Source organism: Topomyia yanbarensis, chromosome 3, assembly GCF_030247195.1.
Source record: "Topomyia yanbarensis strain Yona2022 chromosome 3, ASM3024719v1, whole genome shotgun sequence".
Taxonomy (NCBI): domain Eukaryota; kingdom Metazoa; phylum Arthropoda; class Insecta; order Diptera; family Culicidae; genus Topomyia; species Topomyia yanbarensis.
The window spans coordinates 10,705,238-10,731,486 of NC_080672.1; the positions used below are offsets into that span (position 1 = coordinate 10,705,238).

Sequence of the window (26,249 nt, forward strand, 5' to 3'; positions counted from 1 at the left end):
GAAACTAGTCGCCTTGTATATATAATAATTTAACGGCAACTCTGGATTTGAATTCGACCAAAACGCGTGACAATGTTTGTGGTCTTCTTTGGTGCGATGAGTGTATGTGTGGATGGCATATTTGATGCGACGGTCAGCGACCGTCGGCGGATGCGGACGAAGCTATGGGAGATGGACATTCCTTTAACTTTTTGGTAGAACATTTAACAAAAATTACTTAACTGGAGTGCGGAGACCGGGTGGCCTCCGCGGGCGCGTTGCGCCTTCCTTGAAAGAACTATTGCGTCCTTTGATTGTTAGCAGTTAGTGATTCGTTGTCCTGTATTGGCAAGACACAAATTTTCGAAATGGCCCTTGTGAACAGTCCGTCCTTGGTTTTAACTACCACAACTCGAACCTTTACATCGTCTCCAGTATGTGCGTTGACAATTCGTCCAAGGGACCATCGCAGTGGTGGTTGGTTATCGTCCTTTACCAAGACCATCATCCCTTCGGTAAGATTGTTTTGCTGTGTGGTCCATTTTGTGCGATTTTGTAAATTTGATAAGTACGATGTGGACCACTTTTTCCAAATGGTTTGCAGGTATCTCTGGACTCTTTGCCATCTCGACAAGGTATTTTCTCGCAGAGCTTCCAACGAAGGCTCTAGTATAGCTGACATCGGACGATGAACAAGGAAGTGTCCCGGGGTGAGTACCTCCAAATCCGTGGGGTCGTTGCTAACAGGGGTCAATGGACGACTGTTTAGACATGCTTCGATCTGGGTTAGTAATGTATAGAACTCGTCCGGTGTAACAATATCAGTCCCGAGTGTTCGCTTCAGATGATATTTCATGGGCTTAACCGCTGCTTCCCATAGGCCTCCGAAGTTGGGAGACCGGGGTGGAATAAACTTGAAGTTGATACCTTCACTCGCTGCAGCTTGGGGAATCGAATTCGTGAATGCCTGTGAGTTGAATAATCGACGGAGTTGATCCAATTCTCTTTTTGCTCCCACAAAATATCTGGCGTTGTCACACATCACGATCTCTGGTCGTCCTCGTCGAGCAACTAAACGGCGAAGAGCTGCTATGAAGCCATCTGTTGTTTGGTCGGATACCATCTCAAGATGAATAGCCTTAGTGACTAGACAAATAAAGATTACCACGTAGCAAATTCGAACATCAGTCTTGCGGTGTGGAAAGCGAATTTTGAAGGGACCACAATAGTCTACGCCTACTCGGGTAAATGGAGGGGCCGGACATACTCGTTCTGGTGGCAAGTCGCCCATGACTTGTTCTTGAAGCCTTGGCCGTGTGCGGAAACAGCGCACGCAGTTTCGTACCACCTTTCTGCATAAACTCCTCAAATGAAGAGGCCAAAACCGTTCTCGTATGCTGGCAATCAAAAGTTGTTGACCAGCGTGTAGATATATAAGATGATAGTGATTAGCAATGAGAAGAGTAAGTGGATGACGATTATCCAAAATCATTGGATGTTTTCTGCTAGGGGAAACGAGTGCGTTTTCCAGCCTTCCACCTACGACGACTATTCCTGCCGTCAATTTTGGACGAAGCGAAATTAGACGAGATGATGAGTTAACTTCGCCTTTTAACGAGAGCTGCGTAATCTCTTCTCCAAAGCTTTCCTTCTGTGCAAGTTTTACGAGTTGCAACAAGGTTTCCTCTCGTTCTTGGAATGACAAGTATCCTGTTTTCCTATTATCGAAGTTTCTACAGTTAAAAGCAAATCTTCGGCACAGAGCTGCAATTCGAATTAGCGCTGTTAATGTTGATCGTAGCTTGAAGATTTCATTTGGTTGATGATGTTGAACTGGCGTAGCGACAACGGGCTTCTCCTCCAGTAGCGTTTGATCAACCTCTCTGACGTCTGTTAGTGCTGTCATGGGCCACACCCTTCTTGGCCGGAGTAACCATTCAGGCCCATCCCACCATACACGATATTCTGCTAGCTGATCGGGTGTCATTCCGCGTGATATGACGTCTGCGGGATTTTCGGATCCGGCAATGTGGTTCCAAACACCAGATCGAGTCAAATGTTGGATCTCCGACACTCTGTTCGCCACAAATGCTTGCCATCGGGATGGCGACGAGGCTAACCAGCATTTGACAATGGTAGAGTCTGTCCAAAAGAACGGTTGAGCTGAGATGCCAAGACTGTTGACCACCTTTTCATATAGATGACTTAGAACAAGGGCAGATGACAGCTCCAAACGCGGAATAGTCATCTTCTTTTTTGTGCGTTGAACATCGTCAAGTGGAGCAACTCTGGACTTTGCGGTGATTAGCCTGACCGATACAAGACCATCGTACGTCGTGCATCGAAGATAGATGCATGCTCCGTACGCCTTTTCTGATGCGTCACAAAACCCATGAATTTCTGCTGAAATCGTATCATTGCCAAAAGCGAGCCAACGAGGTACCTTGAGGGTGGAAAGTCCAATCAAGTTGCGTCGAAATTCCAGCCACCAGTGCTGAAGTTCCTCGCAGAGTGTTTCTGTCCAGGAACATTTCTGTTTCCAGAGATCCTGGAGAAATATCTTGGCTTGGACTACTACTGACCCTACCAGTCCGAGAGGATCGAAAAGGCGGGCAAAATCGGACAAAATGATGCGCTTGTTGATCTCAGTAGAATCGTTCCACTGAGGCACAGAGAATCGAAAATAGTCCGAGCTGGGTTCCCACGAAAGCCCTAGGGTTTTAATAGTCGATTTCGAGGAGTCCAGTTCCAGGGACGTACGATCGTCCTTAAGAATTTCAGGAATGGCTGCCAATATTTCAGAGCTGTTCGAACTCCATTTTCTGAGAGTGAATCCCGCAGGATGCAGAAGTTCATTCATTTCACCGTATATTTTGATGCCATCTTCTACGCTTTCTGCTCCAGACAGCATATCGTCAACATAGAAGTCCTTCAGCAAAATCTTCGAAGCTGTCGGATGTAATTCAGCTCCGTTTTCTGCTAGGCGCTGGAGGCACTTGGTGGCCAGATATGGTGCCGATGATGTCCCGTAGGTGACGGTCGTGAGTTCGAATGTCCGAATTGGCTCAGATGGGGAGTCTCTCCACAATATCCTTTGGAATCGATGATCATTCGAAGCGATGTTGACCATCCTATACATTTTGGCTATGTCAGCCACGATGGCAAACTTGTGGATACGGAAACGGATTACCGTAGAAAGTAGGTCTTCTTGAACAACTGGTCCTACCATTAAGGCATCATTGAGAGACACGCCTGACATTGTGGAACAGGATGCGTTAAAGACTACACGAAGTTTGGTAGTACTGCTGTCAGGTCGTAAAACAGCATGATGTGGCATGTAGTATGGAAAGGGTGATGACTCTACTTCATTTGGCTGTACTTGAGCTTCACGCATGTGTTTTAGATCCAAATATTCATGGATGAATTCACTGTAAGTTTGTTTTAAAGAAGGGTTGGCGTTCAATCGTCGTTCTAGAGACACGAATCTTCGAAGCGCAATTGAACGGGACTCTCCAAGACGGTCGATTAGATATTGCTTTTTCGGAAGGGTTACGATGAATGTTCCCGAAGTGTCTCTCGTTGTCATTTCATCGTACATCTTTTCACAAAGGGTTTCCTCTACTGACATTGTGCCCTTTGTCCGACACGATTCTAAATCCCAAAATCGCGTGAGTAAGTCATCCAACCTCTCCTCAGAGCAGGAAACAACGGCCATGGTGGAATCGATGCTGCGACCCTTGGAGACACTTCCCGACACAACCCAGCCTAGTTGTGTATTTTGAAGAGTTGGTCCTTCCTCGTCTAGCTTGTGCTGCCCTTCGATTAGAAGATCGTAGAAAATCTCCGCTCCAATGATGATGTCTATCGTGCTCGGATTGAAGAATTCTGGATCTGCTAACACGATCCCGCTGGGGAATTTCCATTTGCTGACGTCGAGTTTTCTTGTTGGGAGATCAGCAGTTACCTTTGTCAATACAAAGAACTGCAATGGCATGGTGTAATGAGACACACGAGAACGAATCCAAGCGGTTACTGATTGCTTGGAACAGGTGCTAGCTTGACCAATGCCCTTGATAGGCAAGCATTCGCGACGACGTTGAAAATTGAGATTCTGAACAAGGTTTTCAGACATAAAACAAAGTTGTGATCCAGAATCTAGCAAAGCTCGAGCAACGGTGGTATTTCTACGACCGTCGCTGATGTTGATGAGAACAGTGGACAAGAGAACTGTATTTGGAACTGTTTGCATATTGGACGAGAGGACTGTAGTATGGCTAGTGGAAGGGTAGTCTGTGGTGCTCGACGTTTGTGGCTGAGTGTTACTCGCTGCTGAATTTGTTTTTCGAGCAGGTTGCTGAGTAGATGCTAACGAACCTTGAATCTGAGGGTTTTCTTGACTCTGCTGTGGTAGCGGGTTGGGCGTTTGAATCTTCTTTCCTGTTTGCGGTTGTTGATTCTGATTTGGTTTTGACTGTGTGTTTGAGGGGTTGCCTGAGTGCAGGAGGGTGTGATGGCTTCTCCCACATGTGTGACACGATCCTTTTGAGCAAAATCTCGCTATATGTCCCGGTGATAAACAATTAAGACAAAGCGACTTACGTTTCGCTTCATCTACTCGATCGGTCACTTTCAGCCTTGTGAATTTGTTGCATTTGAATGCGGAATGCACCTGATCTTCACAGAAAGGACACGACGCAGATGGTTGAGCACCAATGTGACTCAGTGTGGGAAGACGAACTGGTTTTCTGGATTCTACTTGATTTGATCTCCCGAGCCCAATGCTACGAAGTACCATGCACTGATCCTTAAGAAAATCGATGAGATTCCTGTATGATGATTCTCCCAGCTCCGCAAAATGTTCGAATCGAGTCGCTGGCACACCATATGCTGCAAAATGGTACTCATTCCATCAGTGTCTTCCCCAATCTTCTGGAGCATCATGAGATTGGTTTCGAATTCACCAACCACGCGATTAAGCTGTTCGTACGATTCTTTATCCATTGGCTTCACGGCGAATAAAGCATCTAAGTAAGACTTGGCGATGAGTTTCTTGTTTTCGTAGGTCCTTTGTAAACTGTTCCAAGCGATGGAATAATTTGCAACTGTAAGTTCGATGGAAGAAATTTCTCTCAGTGCGTCGCTGGTTAAGGATGTCCGTAAGTACGTGAATTTATCGATTGTAGATAAATGCTCGTTGTCGTGGATCATGCTGACGAATGAGTCACGAAAGGTTATCCACTCGCGCAACTTACCACTGAATATCGGTAACTTGAGTTCAGGAAGTTTTACTCGAAGTTGTGCTTCAGGAATCGATGACACTCGAAATTGTGTTGTCACGACATCGCAACTACTACCTGCTGGAACTGCTAACGTTAACAATAATTGCTTTAAAGAATAGTACTTATTTTCAAAATCTCTAATAACCTTTACATTATCCTGCTCTCGTTTTTCTGTAATTGAGATACGCAGCGATTTCCGTTCCTCCTCCGTTTCAACAGACTCCGCAAAGTCATCCTCCTCTTTGTCAGTCAGTACCTCAATACGCATCCTTACATCCAGAAACTTATCGTAAATCTGATCTAACTTGGCGATTCGCATTTCTAGTGAGCTTCGATCACGGTTTTCTCGGTAGTTGGTGATAAATAATTTAAAATTGTCTACCGAGCTCCGTAATGTACGCTCCTGCTTCAGCAGAATTCTTAGATCGTCCCTCGGCATTTTGGATGCGTTTAGTTTTTATCATTCACTCACTGCACCACCTCAACAGTACCAATAAGACTTATTTGACCTTGCTCGAAGTTAGCAATCAACCCAGCGATATAATAGAACTTACGACCTAACTACACTGTTCCAGTACAAATTGGTTAAGCGATCCGAAAGTCTCGAAACATAACCCAAGGCTCAATTTATAATTTAGCAAAGACGACAAAGATTGAACATCACAATTTTATTGTAAACCATGCATGCACGAGGCATCAATTTATTATTTGCAATGGCGGTCTGACCATGCAATTCAGCACCGCGCCATAGACATACCGCCTTTGTGTTACTTAGCCTTTTGTCCCTGTCCTCGATGGCGTCTTGTAAGAGCCGATTCTCGGCGGTTTCAGCGCAAATCGCCCTGGTCCAGCAGCAAAGTTTCCCGACGCTCCAGCAACAGCAACAGCAGCAACCTTCCGTCGCAGAATTCGACTGATTAATTGTCGCTTGCACCAAACAATGGTGAACCTTTGATGCAGCCCAGGTTTCTCCACGCGGTTTCTCGAATCCGGCTCGAAGGACCAAATGTTGATGACACTCCGCACTGGTTCACTTTTCGTCGATTTTGTAGATAGAAACTCGCGTGTGACTTTAAACTACGGACTTTATTGAACTGAACCTGCTTTATTAATATTTGCATGCACTGGTTTTATTGTACTTGACTCGTTGATAATGTGGTAACGACTAAAATGTATATCCTATATCCCGTACTACCTAGCCTACGATCAGTGATCGGTGATAACGAGAGCAAGAGAGGATCGAGAGAATGATAAGCCGAAGCTATATTCACCACAGCACTCTGCGCTTGGTCTTCTGTGGCTGCTAGGTATCGCCTTAGTAGCTTTTAGGCGATCATGTCGCGTCCCTAAACTACTCTTCTCTTCGTTGCTCCAACAATATCTTTTCAATTATTATTCCTACTGGTTTCATATATTCTATGAAGTTATTTTAATTGTCATCATACATAATTTTTTTAAACGCATCATTTTTCACTTCTCGATTATTTTAGAAAATATTGAGGAATAGTTTTTTTCGAATCATTTTTAATTCTATTGGAGACAACGAAAGACAAGTGAACATTTTTGAGTTTTATAGTGTTAATGCAGCATTTCTAATTGCGACTAGAGTTGGCTGTCCATTTTCGTCTGTTGAAAAGTTAAAGTCGTAAGAGATAGACCGATGATCTTCTTGAAAGAAATGTATCTTAATAAGACCAACAACTTTCTGGAACATGCTGAAGCTCTCTCTACGATATTTAAGAAGTTATGTTAAAAAACGTTTTTAAGGGTCAATAACTTCAAGTGTACTATAAATAGAGATTTTTGGTATCAGTAAAGATGTTCGAAAAAAAGAAATTCTTTAACATTTCTAAAGACTTCGACCTATTTTTCATGCTTTGAAAAAAATTGTGGCAATTATCTCACTTCAAGGGGAATTAATCATTATAACAATATCACCAAAATGAAGGTCTTGGCTATTTATAAAACATCTTAGAAGACATCATCATCGGTCCTGTGTGTGGTAGTGGAGAAAGGGTCTTCCAAACTTCCTACTGCGGCAAGTATCCATTTATTTTGAATAATTTAAGCGCTGAAATGTTCCCCGATTCCAGTTCTTCGTTAATTACCAGCACATTATCAGTATCAGCATCAGCACATTGCCAGCATCAGAACCAGATGCCGTATTTCATGTCAGCGACCCGCAGTTGTTTACAAGAGGAACATAGTCCAGCTGCATTTCACGAAATATCGTTTCTTCGGTCACCGGGACGCACACTTGCCACCAGTCGTGAGGAAGCCCTTAGTCCCCCCACCACAGTCGAGCCCTTCCTGCCAGCGACCAGCAGCCGTCCCGGTCCTGTGGTGGAGTTGGGACAAGGGGTCTTCCGCAAACCTACTACAGGCAAGTACAATGCATCTGCGAACTCTTCCTTGCCTCAATGCTCTTCGATTTCCAGCTTTGGTCAACGACAGGACAAGCTGCTGTTATACTACCAAAATGTTGGTGGAATCAACTCAACCGTTGAACAATATCGTCTTGCAGTCTCTGATAAGAGTTTTGACATCATTGTCCTCGTGGAAACGTGGTTGAACGATGACACACTTTCCAGTCAGGTGTTCGGAACCGGCTACGAGGTGTTTCGTTGTGACCGAAACCCGAACAACAGCCGAAAATCCACCGGAGGTGGCGTATCAGTGGCAGTTAATTCCTGCTTGAAGGCAAGAGCTGTCGAGAACATTTCTTGGGTTTGCCTTGAGCAGGTTTGGACGATTATCGAGCTTGCGGACCGTAAGTTGTACCTGTGTGCTTTGTATGTTCCACCCGATCGCGCTCGTAACATCGAATATGTCGAAGCACACTGCAGTTCGGTTTTTACGATCCTCGAATATGCTAATGCAGTTGATGAGATCATGGTGGTAGGAGATTTTAACCTTCCTAGCATTTCATGGAAATCTTCCCGCAATGAATTTCTTTATCCGGATTCCGACCATTCCGTTTTCCACCCAGGTGCAGTGAGACTACTTGACAGCTATAGCCCAGCCACATTACTACAAATTAATCATATTGCCAATGAGAATAGCCGCCACCTCGACTTTTGTTTTGTCAGCGATCAGGTCTCCGCCACATCAATAGTGATGGCTCCCTTCCCTCTAATAAAACTAGCAGCGCATCATCCTCCATTGATCGCCAAGATTGATAGCACTGTGGTGCACTGTGACTTCGATATTTCACCGCCCTCCGTCTTCTACGATTTTCGTAAAGCTAACCATCAAAGTATCGCAGACTTTCTTTCCACCATCGGTTGGGAAAATATTCTAGACCCCGAAGAAGTCGAAACCGCAGTTCAAACATTTTCCAACGGATACGTTATTGACAGGCACGTTCCGAAGAAAGTTCACCATCGACAAGCCGGCCCTCCATGGCTAACGAGTACGCTACGACGGCTCAAATCCATCAAAAGAGCTGCCCTGTGGAGATTTACCAAATATCGCACAATACCACTCAGAAACTATTACGTTAGTCTCAACCACGCTTATAAACGAGCCAGTCAACACTCTTTCTTTCGATATCAGCAAAATATTCAGCGCGATCTTAAGTCGCATCCTAAACGATTCTGGGAATACGTGAACGAGCAGCGCAAGGAATCTGGACTGCCGTCGTCTATGACTTTCAATGGTAACACAGCTACCACATCTCGAGACATATGTGCACTTTTTCGCGAATGTATTCACAGATGAGGCACTAACCATTGAGCAAATCGAACTCGCTGCTAGCAAAGCTCCACTTGTGGGTCAAACTATGAGTGATATCGATGTCGACGCAACGATGATTATCAGAGCTTCCTCTCGGCTTAAGTCATCTTTCAATCCGGGACCCGACGGGTTCCCCTCTGTTATCTTGAAAAGGCATATTGAAACTTTGATTACTCCGCTTCTTCACATCTTTCGAGCATGTATTGCTAGAGGAGTTTTTCCATCTTGCTGGAAATACGCGGACAGGTTCCCAGTCCACAAGAAGGGTAATGAGCGAGACGTCAATAATTACCGTGGAATAACTTCATTGAGCGCTGTTTCGAAGTTGTTTGAGCTGGTGATTTTGGAACCTCTTCAGGCTCATTGTAAGCAGTACCTAAGTGACAATCAACACGGCTTCACGTCCGGACGGTCAACTGCGTCTAACCTGCTGTGTTTAACATCCTACATAACAGAGAGTATGGAACATCCTGCTCAAACCGACGTTGTTTACACCGACTTATCTGCAGTTTTCGATAAGATAAATCACGATATCGCAATCGCAAAAATGGAGAGATTTGGAATAAATGGTAGTGTTTTGCAGCTGTTTCGATCCTACCTCACAGACCGAGAGATAGTGGTCGTCATAGGAGACTCTCAGGCTCCCACTTTCATTTTTACGTCAGGAATACCTCAAGGAAGCCACTTGGGACCATTGATGTTTCTGCTATACTACAATGATGTACATCTAGTTCTGAAGACTCCACGATTATCCTTCGCAGATGCCCTCAAGATATTTCGACTGATTCGTTCAATTGAAGATTGCAGATTACTCCAACAGCAGCTTGATGTCTTTGCTGATTGGGGTAATACGAGCCGCATGTGCGTGATCCCGAAGAAGTGTTCGGTTATATCGTTTTCACGGAAAAGGGATTCGATTCATTTTAACTACCGTCTACTAGAAATAGACATTGAACGCGTCAGTCACGTTAAAGATCTGGGAGTGATTCTGGATTCTCAACTTACGTTTAAGCAACACGTCTCTTATGCAGTTGGTAAAGCATCTTGAGCCCTGGGATGCATCTTCAGAATAGCCAAAAATTTTACAGATATCTATTGTCTCAAATAGCTCTACTGTTCTTTATCGCGATCAATACTAGAATATTGCTCTGAAGTTTGGAGTCCAAACTACAATAACGGCGTTGAGAGAATAGAGTCCGTTCAGCGTCGCTTTTTACGTTTCGCGCTTCGTAGATTGCCGTGGAGAGATCCTTCCCGACTACCACGCTATGAAAACCGGTGTCAGCTAATTGAACTAGAGCCCCTACATGTTCGAAGGAATACTGCAAGAGCTTTGTTCATCGCTGACACTCTGCAAGGTCGTATAGATGCCCCAGCTATTTTGGAACAAATCAACATAAACGTCGCACCTCGAGTACTACGCAACAACATTATGTTCAGATTACCATTCCGACGCACTAACTATAGTATGTATGGAGCCATCACTGGTCTGCAGCGAATTTTTAACCAGGCAGCTTCAGCATTCGATTTCAACGTTTCTCGACAAAACTCTGCGTATACGTTTTTCCAGACTGTTTAATCAATTAGCTAACAACACTTGACATTTTTATTCTTTGTTTTTAATTATTGTATGACTATTGTTCTTGTGTACTTGATTGTTAGAAATAAGATTAGCATTAAGTCCAACATCATTGGGGCTTTGATATGCCTGTTGATGTATTAAACAAATAAACAAAATAAACAAATCATTGCTGTACGCTTTACCGTTTTCACGTGAATAATTTTACGCGTGTTTTTGGCAACAAAACCACTGTGTAATGGTACGATGGAAGTGATACGGGTTTTATAGATATGCGCGCGAAAATTGGTTATGTCGCTGATGTTAAAACTTATACGATGTAAACAATGCACATTGAACTAATTTCATCCAAAACTTCAATAGAAACAACCAAATGAAAAAAAAATTACAGCAATTTGAAAGGGATGAAATTTGATTCCGTCGTACACCCCCAATTTGAAAAACCTGAGCGTGAATGACCACTGAGGTTAAAAATTAAATAAATAATAATAAAAATGTATGACAAAATTGTACTATGATGTATGATAATATCCACAGTTCACACTGAAGTCCGATTTAGCTCAAACTTTGCATTATTCCTGGTATTGAAGCTTTTGCACAGTAGCCGTTTTGAAAATTCAGATTGACCATTTTAATCGGTACCCCAATGAGCACCCATCATCAGCGAAACGTTCGTGAGATCATTTTATGTTATTTTTCAAATCCTATATATAATTTAACCAAATATTTTCCTTATACCAATTATGCGCCCGAAACAAAAATATTATTTTTCATTCAGGAAGTGAAACTACGCTGAACGAAATGAATGGACAGGCAGAACCGTAACAGGCGGTTGCAGCTATATCTTTAACCTTCAGAGAGAGAAAAAATAACTGCCGGTCGGTGAGAGATGAATTTTAATCAAGGTAATGCACATTTTAAGATCATTACAAATTTAATTTATTTAATTTAACTTCATCACAAAGTATGCATCCAAGCTGATGCGTCTCCATAACGCTAACTGCGATGGAGACGCATTAGCTTTTGTAAGATTAATAGGTAAATTTTCAAAATGATTAAATTTTTAAAAGACTTCATCTGGATGGAATAAAAAGCAGAATCCTGCTATTGGTTGTGTCATACAATAGGATACAAAGCAGGTCCTCGCTGGAATATAATCGTTAAACAAAACATCCACACAGCCATCCGATTGAATCCCCTTCGGCAAACGTTATCTGTATTCAATCAGTAAAGCGATAACTCAATTTACAATATCGAATAACCCATTTAACACGGTCTAGAACCGGCACCGTATTATAGAACATCTCCACCAACGCGGAATGAGAACGCCATTTTCATGGTATGGGAATTTGTTTTCGGGTGGTACCACAGTATATGAAAAAGGGGAAAATAATCAGCATTCATCCGAATCGACCAGAAATGGTCGGAACCGACAAGAAACGCGCCCGAATCGTTTCGATTATTTGATTAAGGTTGATTTATTACTTTTATTATTACAGAATGGCGAGGCGGGATTTGAACAGCATTAGGAAGACTGGTTTTAATAGCAAAGTATAAGTGCAACTTACCCATCAGCACGAAATTGGTTGGTGAAGCCATGCTACGTTTGCTCAGGACAATCACGATCAACGAGTTGGCAGTCAGGGTGATGAGGAGGAAGATCGGCGTGCAGTAACCGTACAGCGGAACGCTATAGTTGAGAATCGTCTCGCATGACACATTCAGGTAGGAGTCGTTACCTGACATCGCAACACAGTTCTGGTAGTCATCATCGATAAATGAAAACGTGCCGTTCTGGCCAGTCTCGGAGTAATCTCCCATTCCCATGGCACCGTTCACGTAGTAGAAGTTGGTATCGTTCGCAGTCTCTATTGGGTTGTAGGCGGCTCCCGGTCCCAGCATTGAGTACATCGAGGAGGCTGTGATATTTTCGCGGAGGCCGTTCAAATGATGCTTCGCAGCAGCTGTGCTGTCATCATCATGCTCGTCAAAGTAATATCGCTTTCGCTCGTCTGCTGATACTCCGGCACCGCCAGTCACCAGTGCGGTGGTACCTATCCCGATGGTACCGGCCAGGGAGGACGATAATCGACTGAAGACATTAGAGGCAACGCCGGCACCGGCAGCAATGGCAGCGTCAACTGACATATTGATGATTTCAGTCGTGGCACATGACGTTACCATTAATTTCCCTGATACAGTGAATCGAGCTGCGGGATGCGGGAAGATGGAATGGAAGAAAAAAAAGAAAAAGAGCATGAATGAGATATGTACGTACATACAGACAGTCCGTATTCCAGTGGCGTGGAAAAATATTGCAGGAATCTGGGTTAGGCACAAGAGGCGAACAGCACCATATGTTGCCTTGTGTAATATATTAACTCGAATCAAGAGACGGTCTGGAATTTATGTACCCAGGATAGTGTTTCCGGATAGTGGAATATCTATTAATTGCAATTGGTTTCCCGTAACGATCCTAAATAACCAAAAACTGTAAACTCTATTTCGAAAAAAATGATAAATTTCCGGCAATTTTCCTGATTCTTTTTGAACTCGTATTAAGTGCGTTAAGGACATTATACATGCGAGCCACAACATTGCTCCTACGCCGCACACACCCCTCTCCCCTGCCTAATCATGTATCTGACATGAGCAAATATAAAAATACGTTTTTCAATACACTAACCTTGCCGGTGTACCACGAAACTGCTACTTGAGGAAGCTAGCACATTTTCCTATACAATCTACCCGAGTTTTTGACGGAATTTTATCTGTAGCTCTTATTTTGTGCGAAAATATCACCCCTCTTCACTTGGGGTTTCTTTTCGGAACATTATTTTTCTTCTTCTCATTTTCAGTGTACTTTTTCAAATGCACTTTAATCACACACCATTGCAAAAAACACCCGCGAAACTTTAATCGTTTACTAACAAAACTTCAAATTTTCTGTCGATGTGCAGATAACCGAAGGAAAATGTCCGAAAACTCGCATTTGTGCGGCTGAATTTTCACTTCGAATTCCATTTTTTCTCAATGTAAACAAGCGCGTCGGTGCCTAGCAACAAGCGTGCTTTCCTGGCTGCCACATATCTTTGACGTTTGACAACTAACTGGCGATAGTTGGGGATGTGAATGCTGAACGATCGTAATATATGGAATTTGATATTAAATTGAATGTTAAATACTAAAGATTGACGATTCAAAATTCATTATCCAAGATTTAAGACAGAAGATTGAAATTTGAAAATGAAAATGGTATGCCGCCAGAAAGCTACTAATTAGATTTAAAATATTCATCCTCATAATTGGAATGTTCATTAGACGCTGGAAATACTAATTCCTAAATCTGTGCGTTGCAGTTGAGGATGACAGTCTGTATAGTGATGTTAGAAACACTTGATATCACAGAATGAAGGTTCTACTTCGTTTTCCATTGAGTCGTAAATTAAACTTTCCAAAAAAGGTTAAATCCTCACATGTGTTCAATCTCTTCTCATTGACCACCATCAATTTAAACTTGCCTCAGGAAAAAACAATTTCACCAATCGATTGAATGACAACAGTTCCTTATGGAATATCCCAACGTATGCTGAAATTTATAATGATTTCAACCGGGATAGATTTACGATTCGATTCCCAGGGAGAAACCGGGCCCGAAGCGATGGAAGGAGAATTTTCAATTACATTTCGGTCGGATTTATTCGTCCAACACAGTTCTGTATCGAAATTCAAATGGGTGAAAAATTATGAATATTTTACCTTTTTGAAGTGATTGTGGGTGGGCTGTGGTGGTTGCTAGTGAAACGAAAAATATCATGGCTACCTTGATCCAAGTAGTGAAATCGCTTGCAGTCGAAGAGTTATTTCGAATGGAATAAGCACTTGGTAATGGCGTCGATTGTGGTCTGTTATCCTGCTGTCAATCTGAAACTGGCTGGTTGAATTTTACAATGTTTGTCAGATTACGGTAGATAAACATAGTAAGTTTAAGTTGTTGAGTGTGATGCGTTCGATTTTAACACATCTGTTATCGAGATAGATGAGTGGGATTTGCAATAGGCTAATATGTATAGCTAATGGAAATCCTGTGAAGTGTAGGGGATAAAACGAGTTTGAAAAGTGGTAAATCTACAAACAGTAGTTATTGATCAATGCCAACCACACGTAGCGCTTACGGGGTTTGCAATGGAAATATAATGTTCTCTTAGACCTGTAGGGTAGTTCAGCATTCGTTTGATTGGACACGATACAAATTATGGTTCATTGCTCGAGAAGTGCCTGGAAATAAATTCGAACGTGTAAACAACCAACACAGATTCGTATCAATGTATGGAAAATTATTGATCTAGGGCGAATGTGCAATAATTCCACGACACGATGCTACGTTTAAACAAAATTAAGTTGGATTTTTGTGTTTCGAATGCTTCTGGTCAGTAACTAGCTACAACTTGGTGCCCAAAATAAGTGAAATACAGGTCCTGAATAAAAATAAGTACTGATATTTCGGTGCAATGAAAAACTTTTGATAAAGAATATATCTAAACTAGTGTTAAAACTTGGCAAGAATCAAAAATCCATCGCCTCCAGAAACCAATCCGATAATAACGGGAGTTAAATGACACACTCATGAGTAGTATGACGCAGTATAAGTAAACACAAATCGCGACATTAGATTTGGTATTTGTCTCCGATTCCTCAATCCACGCTGGATACTCGAAAGTGTTTGTAGACAGGGCCCTCAGAAGCGACAGGCAGTTATTATGACGAGTGAAAATTAGAAAGAATAACGAACTCACGTACGGTAATTGTAATGACTGCTTTACCCTTGAGGATTATAATTTGAATGGTTATGGATAATTTCCCCCGAACTGAACGAAATATTTTAACAAATGGGTCGAAAATAATTACAACGATCTTGTTTTAAATTTCAAAATATTTATAACGAATGGGAAAGATAGTTTTTTTGTGAATGTTCAATAAGCGAAGTTCTGATTAGTTTCCATTCTTCGCTGTGTACCGACATAATTAGTTTGTGGTGTCACGTCTGGTTTCGATTTGCTAATATTTTTCTTCTACAAAAGAACGAAAACCGATTTAGTACACAATTTTACGCACAATCCGCACTAATTGCTTTGTGATTTACTGACGAGTGTAGAAAGAAAACGTGGTATCATAAGAGGAGGAAGCCTTGAAGTTCAAAGGAGAGCATCAGGAAAACCGTACTTTAGTATAAGGCTGCTGTACAGTAAAACGTGCTCGAAATGTGGTAGAAGAGATAATCCAATCAAGCAAACTGAGGAGTTTGTTGATTTATTGTTGAACTTAGGGTTTGTAGTATCTACCAGCTTCGAGTTCAATGAAAGTAGCACCGCTAAAAAGCATTTGAATCTTAAAGTGACCCAATCCGCGGAATCAAATAAGGTACCACTTTAGAAGAAAATCTTCTGGTAAAATGCGGAATATTGTTCCAAAGTAAGTGACACATTAAACATGCTTTGCTGATCAAAATACTTGTTAAGCATACGAAATCTCATAAAAAATCTTTTTTTTTTCGAGAGTTGTCCTACTGGAGCTGTAGAGCTAGGTTCTCGGAAGGGCTCCCCGTCAGAATCACATACTACAATTTGCAGACGAGACAGGCAATGTCGCCCAATAAAACACTGCAATAGGCCAATTGTAGCGGGCCGTGATTCTGAATGTGATATTCATTGTACGGTTCAGGTATGTGCGGGCGTAGGGACTCGCGATCGCGTGTATCATCGCGAAGGGCTCGAACATTTGTACGTTAACGTGCTCGATCGCGTGTGCGTTTGTATGTCGCGTGTGCTAACGTGTATGAACTTCGCGTGTATAAATTCTATATCATAACCGTGTGCCTTTCGCATATTCGCGCGTGTTCTAAAATGATCGCGCGCGGACCGTGAATCTGATACTTAATTTTTTGTGTACGGTTCAGATTCCAGAAGAAAGTGGGTTCTTACATATCATTAGAATTCCCATTCATGTCGCCGTAGAACGCGTGGTCTAGTGGATATGAGCTTTATTTTTTTATTGGTCCAACTGAATGTATGGACCTAAATTGCTAGACTGAAGGCTAAAGATTTCCGGACATGACCGATTCATGATCGCGCGCGTTTGCGGGTTCGCATTTGAGATCGCGTTTGTCACTTCATAAGTACTAAAACGATCACATAATTACCGGAGTGTTATCAAGTTTGCGCGATCGCGGGCATAGGTGTGCGTAGATGATCGCGAAGGGCTTAAGCGTTCGTATATTGACGTGTTTGTCGCGTGTGCTCGCGTGTATGTGACTTCGCGTGTATAAATTCGATTTTGAAACCCTGCGGCCATTCATATATTCGCGGACCGTCATTCTGATCTTTAGCTTTCGGTGTACGGATCACATTCTGACAGGGAGAGAGTTACCCCATATCACTAGAGTTTCCGGTCATGTCGCCATGGAATGTTTTGTCTAGTGGATATGGGAGTTATTTTTCAATTTTGTTATTTTTTTATTAATTAATAAGGACCTAGATTGTTGATACCGAGGATAGAGACTTCCGGACGATCCCGATTCATGATGGCGCGAGCGCGGGAGTTTGTAGGTTGACGCTTGAGATCGTGTTGCTAAGTTTATGAGTGCTGAGATTTTCACCTTATCACCGGGGTTTAATCATGTTTGCGAGTTCGTAGGCGTAGGTTGCTTGTAATTATGTAAAAAAATCGCCCCAGGCAAGATTCGAACATGCACCTTTTGGGTGCCCGGCCCCCTAAGTTATCTCTGTGTATGATGTTCCATGAAGATCACATAATTATCATACTGATAATAGTAAAACTTATCCGCGTTCAAATAAGATCACTCAACCGACCCACGCAACTCAAGATAATACATCAATTTTTTATTTTACACTCAACAATCTATCTCATAGGCGCAGTTTTTGAACTTGATGGAAAGCATTGGTGTTTAAAACAATGATATTAATAGTAAGAGGATGATTTTCAGAAGCACATGTACATGGCTTCCTTGATATGCCGTCTGCCTAAAGTACTGACTCGTGATCTGGTGTACGCAGCTTGGACTTATAATTTGATACCGTTAGGTAGTTATTTATAAAGTTTGTCGCTTTCACTCAAACATCCTTAAGAACATCTGGAAAGAATTTCTTGCAAATGTCATATCACTACATCTTTGCAACTATTCTTGTACCCACGAATAGATGGAATTGCTACGTCAATACTTAACATCAAACGCTACGGTGCAGTTTCACATTTGCAAAAATATACCACATTGTTCTTTGTATTCGCGCAATGTACAAGTAAACAATCTTAAATCTTTTGCTTTGCGCGGTAACAGTATCCTTATCTGGCCGAATTGGAGCAGACTGTACTACTGATTTTAAAGATTGTGTTATTTCAGTATACATGACTCGTTGTAATCGTTGAAGTGCAAAACTACCAGTTGTAGTTGCATACTACAACTGGTGTCGTCATTTTTATTTGATACCCGTAATTTTAATTCCCAATTTCATAATTATTTACAATCCAGTGCGAAATTAATAGTATAAAATAAACTTTTAGTTAGGAATATTTCCCATAGCACAATCTCGTATAATTCAGAACGATTCCAAGTTAGAACACGTCAAACAAATCGATAGAACCAAAATACTACATATTAATCGCTTCATACCCCTCTTGTTTTTGGACAACAACGTTTTCAAACAGCCATAATTTTTGATTGAGGTAAGATTCACAAAAACAAGTAAGAATAATAAATATGACTATTGCCGTTCATTTGAGTATTACCAGTTGCAAGGATCAGCTCTAGAAGTTATTGCAAGTAGTCTGATTGGATTCCGATGGAGTAGTGTTGCCAGGGACAGCTTTCGCTTCAGCGAGTGAATATCTTCGTTATTGAAAACTGATGAAACTTATCAATTTAGACTGTCTTTGACACGTAATTGGACTATTGTAAATATGCTAGGAGAATTGTATTGAGCATTGGAAGGTAAAAATTGAGGAGCTTCTGGCACTGCGAGGAAAGCAACTATCCCGCGCGCCACTTGCCACTGCGTTTTCCTCGTAAGCTGCATCTTTGGGGTAATCCATGTCTCAGTCGATATCGTTCACGTCGTCATCGTTAATGCTTTTTGGGTACAAGACATCCAATGTTCTTCCTTGCTTCTTGCCCTTAGGGTTCAAGAGTGTGAATCTTTTTCAATTGCCTAATTACTGCTGGTACTGGTTGTTGATTTTGAAGTACTTGACGCAGCGTTTGCAATTGCCGTTCTCGTCTGAACAGTAGCCACAAGCTTAGCTACCATTATTGTTCAGCTTAGGTAAGTTGTGATTTATATGCGTTCCCTGAGGATTGAACAGGCCGTCCTCCGGTTCTATAGATTTATTTCCTCCAAATAAACTTTAAAACTATTTATAAAATTACTGAGATTTTACGATCATCCTGAGAACTCCGCCCAGTCACCGTAATTTCACTGCACTGATAGAATATATTCGTAAATCACTGCGAATTGGTTTCGTACAATGTTCATAAAATATACGAATTTTTCGTACATATGATGAATCATTCGTAGTTCAATTGAAACACTTTTTTTTTAATACGAGATTTTCGTGAAAACCACGAAACGACTTTCGTTGGCTTATTACGAAACGGTTTCATTAGGCAAACGAATTGTTCGCTGCTATATGCGAAAGTCTTTCTACAATCTTTGTAGATCGAATCAATTGCAAGGCACTTTTTCTGCCTGCAATTCCACGAACTGATGAAGTGGTAGGAGATTTTAGAAGAGCATTTAGAGCCACGGAAGGTGTGCTCCGAATCACCCAAGTTGTTTCAATACAAGGTAGTCTTTGCAGTTTGCTCATGTTTTTTTCTGAGCGGTCACCTTTTTAGTTGTAGGCCACCATATTAATGAAGCATAAGCTATTCTAGACTTTCCTGTACAGTCTAAGTAGCATAGAACGACCCTGGGAGTTTTCCTATTCACGTTTGGAGTAAGATTAAAAAGGAAAAGAGAGAGTTATAGTTTTACCATCCATAATTACATAATGAAGCTTCGTCAGCATCTGGGTGTACAGCTTCCGGGGTCGTGACTTTCCCACCGTAGCCTTCTGCACTTTGTGTGTATGCCGTCCCTCTCGGTCCTTGGCTCGCTGAATGAAATACTTGGACAGATTCAACTTTTTGGCCACATCCCGAAGCATTAGGATTCCGCTTGAATGCTTTCACTATAAGCTTGTGATCCTGATCACTAGGGCATCGCAAAAATTTTTTTTTTGAGTTCTCAAAGGCACGCCCTCTCATATTGTGACAAATGTCAAAGTATGCTCAAATTTCACATCATTTGGACAATTTTAGACTCCCGCCCACATCGCTTGAAATTTTTTGAATTTGGTACTATGGGAAAATACGGAGGAAAAATACATTAAATGCTATAACTTTTGAAGTAGCAATCAGAAAATTACAATTTATGCCTTTTTTGAAAGGAAATAATCTTAGTATTTAAATGGACGTATTTTTGCTTCTAGAAAAATACAGGAAAGCGAGGTACTGGGTCATTTTGGCCCCAAAATTTTTTAATGATTTTTCATATTTTTAATAATTTTTCTGCTCCATGATGAGAAGTTTTCGTATTTAATAGCATATTATTTTGATATTGCTCCAGCAGAGATAAACTCAAACTCATTCATACAAAACCAACAACCAGTTTGCGATGTTTTAACTGAATCCGTGCTGCTTCGGATTCTGGAACTGGAAGCGAAAGAAGTTCAGGAAATCTTTCTGAAACTGGCGGACACGGATACGACTACTAAATAGTCAGACCGAGACCGTCGTGATGATCAACAATTATCTGACATATAGCAACAATGACTCCATATTCTACCTTTATTGAGGCTCTTTTGACGTTAACGGTTTGACGAATGGTGCTCGTAAATATTATAAAGACTTTCGTGTATAGCAGCGAACAATTCGTTTGGCTAATGAAGTCGTTTCATGAATAGCCAACGAAAGTTGTTTCGTGGTTTACACGAAAAACTCGTAATAAAAAATAAAAGTGTTTCAACAGACCTACGAACGATTCATAATATGTACTAAAAATTCTTATATTTTATGAAAATTGTCTGTACGAATCTAATTCGCGGCGATTTACGAATATATTCTATCAGTGTATGTTTGCGCTTGAAACTGCGTTTTCAAAGTTATAAGTGCTCAATTGTTCACTTGATCACGAGATCGCGGACCTAGGTGCGCATAATTTTTTTTTTGTAAAATATGTTTATTTGTCGGTTTTGTTATAGTTAAAATGTTATCACAAAATAAATTGTTTTGGTGTTAATTAAGAATTTGAAACTCGAAGTCCAAATTACTTGCATTCACCCTAACGTCTAGGTTGTTCTGAATGAAGGAGATGTAGCAAAACAAAAGTTTGAGCACTTATGTTCTTGTTGTCGCCGTAAATCGTTCTAATGAAGGTCTCATCAATTCGTCGTTTTGTAAACGCCGTCCGCCGGTCACCACCAGCACTTTTTCTCGTAGTAGTGTAGTGTGTAAGCCTCTTGTACTCTGTCGCACTCGAAAAATTTGTGCTGTATGGTTTCCACTGGTTCTACACAGTACAGGCAGTTCTCACCGTCTGTTCTCCTCATAGTGTGTAGTAGTCGTCTGTGTGGGACTTTTTGTTTACCCACATGAACAATATACTGCGTTGCTCGGGGAGAAGCGCACGGGAGGATATATTCTTCCATATGCGTCTCCAGTTTGCTTCCGGCTTGGAAATTTCCACTTTGGCTCTGTCGGTGCGCTCAATGAAGAAGCGGGTAATTAAATCGGTGGTTGGGCTTTGGCGAATTTGGGTAGGAAGTGTTGGGATGTTTGCTAGGATAGTTTTTAGGCAGGGAAGGGAAATTGCTCGCGGTGGATTTGCTTGGTAAAGGAAGGAAGAGTAATAGGGGAGGGATTCAATCTCTTGTAAGTGACGGTTTATCAGCAGCGCTTTACATTTTAACGCAGGCAGTTGTAGTTTTAAACCGCCGTGATCTTTGCTGCGTGCTAGTTGCTGCATAGGTACCGTCGCACATGCGCCACGGAAGAGGTAGGACCGCATGGTAGCTGTAAGTTTAGCCACTTGAGCTGTTTTCGGTTGTAAATTTGCTGCCATGTACCACATCTTCGATGAAATGAAGGTATTTAGTAGTGTGACTTTTTGGTGTAGGGTCAGCATGCGCAGCGAGTGCATCCATACTTGGCGAGCAAAGTTCGTCGTGAGGATGTCCCAGTTTAGCGATGTCATTTCCCTGACCGAGTTGGTAAAAATTATACCCAAGATTTTTATACTGTTTTCGGTCCTGAGCCACGGTACTGATATTTGATCTACCGTGAACCCCACATCAATTGCTGTCGTTTTTGATTCGTTCAAGCGGGCACCTGCGACTCGTTCGAATCGCTTGAACAAAGCCCGCATTTCGTTCAGCTGGTTTGCGGTACTGCCGCTGGCGCTGATGTCGTCTGCATATGCAACCATTAGATCCGTTCCACACATCTGTTTTAGGCGTCGTAGAAGCGGTTACAGGTAGATTCCAAAGAGATGGCTGGCCAGAGGATCACCCTGCCGAACTGATCGCTGGATGGGGAAGGGTGCCGACAGGTGTCCATTGATTAGCAGCCTCGATGATGATGATGCTGCTATACGGGAAAGTAGCTCTACCAGAGCCGCGTTGAAATCCAGCGATCGCATGGTGTGAAACAAAAAGTTGTGGTTGACTCGGTCAAACGCGTGGTCGAGGTCGAATGAAACCAATTTTCCTCCTCGTTTGTTGGCTTTTAGTTGAGCGATCTCATCCTTCAAGGCCAGGGTGGCTTGAAAAATATTCCTGTTTGGGTTTGAACATTTTGCACGTCGGTCAGCACGCTGTGGGTACGAAGAACGTTTTCAAGACGCTGTTTGAGGATCCGAGAGAGAATTTTATAGTCGTAATTTATCAGACTTATTGGCCTGTACGCACGAGCGGTGTCACCTGCCCCTCGTTTTTTCGCCAGTACGATTATCCCATCGACGAACTGGGCTGGAAGGTTTGATCTGATAGCCTCATTCAATACCAAGTTTAATTCACGGTGGATGACGTCAAAAGTTCGCAGGTAGAATTCTTTCTGCAATCCATCAGGCCCTGGCGATTTTCTGGAGGCACTGGTGCGGATGGCAGTTAGTATTTCAACAGTCGTGATTTCATTCATGGTGGCTTCATTTTCGACATCGGTCTCTGGGATGACTCGTTCGCATTGGAAGGGACTGTCGCTTTGTGGTTCTTCCACCTCGGCTCGTGCGTATAGGTCAGTAAAATATTGAACCATGTGGTTCAGGATGGCGGTTGAATTGTCGATGATTTCGTCTCTCTCATTCCGTAGGTGTTCGATGGTTGTTCTTCGTTTTTCTCGCTCCCCTAGCTGGTAGGTTGAGATAGGTTCTCCCGCCACGCGTGTTTCGTTGATTCTCACGAACATCTCTGAGAAGTGGCGCTGATGTGAAAGCATTTCAGCTTTTAGTCGGTTGATGGTGGGAAGCATTGCACGATTGTTTTGGTAGCTGTCGTATGCCTGCTGTAGTAACCCGTAAATGCGTTGTTGCTCGCAATGGAAAATGTTGAATGCGATTTTTGATTTCCATCGAAAAAATGATTTTATTTTAGGTTTGGCACACGACAGCCACCAATCCATCCACGACGGAAAGTTACGGCGCTGGCGAGTCCAATATTGCCATTGAATTTGGAACTCGTCGATATTTGCGGTGCTCAAGAGATGGGGATGGAGAGACCAAAACCCGCGACCATGTGCTCGGTCGGGGAGAGGAAGGCATATTCTCACTGTGACTGCTTTGTGGTCTGAGAAGCAGCAGACATGGGCGGCTGTTGTTCTCAGCTGATTCTAAGTCCTGCGCTGACGTAAATGCGATCGAGTCTGGAGGAAGAGTTGTGTGTAATGTAAGTGTATTCGATCTCTCGCGGTCGGAGTTGCTGCCACACGTCTTGTAGATGTAGCTGTTGGACGGTCGCTTGTAGAGCGGGGCTGGCATTATTTCCCGTCGCGTCGCACGCTCGCAGTACGCTGTTGAAATCGCCTCCCAGGATGGTGTGTGCGGTTCGGTGGCGAAGGTAGTAGGCGATCGTTGTGTTGAAGAAGCGCTCTCGTTCGGCTCGTTGGGCAGATCCCGACGGGACATACAAATTGCACAGTGTGATGTTATTTGCGCGCAAAGCAAGCAATCTTCCGTCCAGGCTCTTCTCTACGTGTGAGAATTTAATGTGTTCTTTGAGCGCAATTGCCGTTCCTCTCCTCGCATGGTCAACGTTGCAGACGACGTTGTAGCCGGGTATGGTGAGTTGTTCGTTTTCAACCTCCTGTAGGAACACGATGTCAAGGTCCATCGAGCGAACAAATGTGCGTAGGGCGTTGAGTTTGGTAGTGTTGGTGATTGTGTTGATGTTGATGGTTCCGATGTTACAACTGACGAAGCCCATTGTTTACATTTCTTCGTCGGAGATCTGGACGCGTCCGTGTTCGATGGTGGTGAAATCGTCTTCGCCGTGTCGCATTTTCTTCCCCGGCGGCAGTCTGCGTGAGCGTCGGTTGCTAGTCGAAGCTTGAGAACTGTCTGTCTCGTTTCCATCGCTTTTGCGCTGTGTGACGACGTTTGCGATTGTGGCTAGGGCCGAGAGAGGTTGGATGGTCGCTTGAGTTGCTGTGGGTTTCTGATTGGTGGTGTTTGGCGCCGCAGGGGGAGGCATGGTGTTTTTCTGCTGTGCGGCTGCAGATCGTGTCTCGATGGCTTCTCGAGGTTTTGTTTGACTGGCTGTCAACAGCTCTCGTGTAGGGGGTTTTGATCCCGATGATTGTAGTGTTTCGCCCGGCTTGGGTAGGTTTTTGTTCGGTTTTACCGGTCCTTTCTGCTGTACATGCATTTTTGCCACGTTTGCGTATGACTGGTCGGCTGAAAGTTTCTGTACAAGCAGTTTTTTGTTTTGCACACATGGAATGCCGATGTGTGCAAATTCTCGGCAGTGTAGGCAAGTTTGCCGCTGCCCCTTGTATCCGATTGCGGTGTCTTCTCCCTGGATCGTGACGAGAGACGGAATACACCACACCTTCGAAAGGGCCATAGCGATTGTCCCACAGAAGGTCACGAACGTTGAGTACTTCACCGTATTCGGCTAGGAAAGCCGATATTTGTTCGTTGGTGATGTCTTCGGGTAGGTCAAAGATCTGCACCTCCACCGCCCCCTCCTCCATCATAATCCGCAGCTTGTGTGTTTTGCCGTCGATTGTAAACTCGTGTTTACTATCGTGTTCTTCGACGATCTTTTCTGCCAGGGCAAGGTTGTTGACCTTCACGAAGGTACAACCCAGCCTTCTGCTTGGCTGAATTTGTAACACATTATCTCGTGTGAGACCGAGTTCTTTCCCGACGAGTTTTAAGATTACATCGTGGGAAAGGTGTTTCGGAAACTGCGAATAGTCTACGCGAAACGTGTTTTCGCGCATGGCGGAAAGGCACTGTCGCGACGAAAGCGCAATGCTTTAGAGCACCGATGAAAAATTGGCAAATAAACGAGTGGTATAGTTCGTAAGCAAACTTTCGGTTTAACGCGTCCGAGATAAATCGACCGATCAGCACGGAAGCTTGCTGCTAACTGTAAATGATCACGAAGGGTTCGAGTGTTTGTATGTTAGCGCGTTTGATCTCTACGGCGTTTCTAAGTGGCATGTATAAGCGTGTATATATTATTAGCGCGGACCGTGAATCTGATGCTTAATTTTGAGTGGTCTTGAGTTCCCAGGCATGGACCTAAATTGTTAGGACCGACGTTAGGACTTCCGGACGTGACGGATTCATGATAGCGTGGAAATGCGCGTTTGTATAATCGCATTTGAGATCTCGTTTATAAAATCATAAGCATTAAAATGTTCACCTAATAATAGGAGCGTTTTTATGTTTGCATTATCGCTGGCGTCATTTTGCGTGGATGATCGCAATAACATGTTCGTGTTTGTGATCAATGTTGTATTATAGCGCAGGGCTCGAACGTTTGCATGTTAACGGGTTTGATCGTGTGTGTGTGTCGCGTGAATAAATTCATCTGTATAACCGTGTAACCGCTTGCATATTCGCGTGGGTTTTTGAATGCTCGCGCGATCTGCGATTTTGATTGTATGGTTCAGATTGTAAGGAGTGAGTTTCCTCACATCATGGTCACTGTCGCCCTGAGGTTTCTAGTGTACATGACATAATTTTATTTGAGGCTAGACTGAAGGCTTCCGGACGTGATCAATTCATGATCACGTGGGAACGGATGTCGATAAAATTGCACTTGAAACCGCGTCTATGGGTTCGTATTAATTTGATCACCGGATCATTTCATGTATGCGAGATCGCGGACGTTCACACTCAATTCGGCTTGGTAATTTCCTAATAACGGTGTAGTGTGCAAATTTAGAAACTGATATTTTAGTAAAGTGAGATTTTTTGCTGATTTTCGATGAAATGTTTTCCAAATGCCAAAGATAAACTCAAGATAGAGTGATCGAAGGTTTTCCATGTACCATCTAAATGCGACCTCTCGATGAACGCGTTCACCGTTAGAATGATTGATCAATACAAAACTGAAGCGGA

The 26,249-nt window shown here is 42.8% G+C and overlaps 1 protein-coding gene across 1 annotated transcript in view; it reads right to left on the minus strand.

The window, feature by feature from the left end:
* The window catches only part of LOC131693607 (sex peptide receptor), a 273,633-nt gene that overhangs the window by 174,934 nt on the left and 72,450 nt on the right, over positions 1-26,249 (minus strand). The window contains exon 2 of the mRNA XM_058981540.1: positions 12,141-12,782. Coding sequence (XP_058837523.1) covers positions 12,141-12,756 — 616 coding nt within the window. The 5' untranslated portion in view covers positions 12,757-12,782. The remainder of the gene's footprint in view (positions 1-12,140; positions 12,783-26,249) is intronic.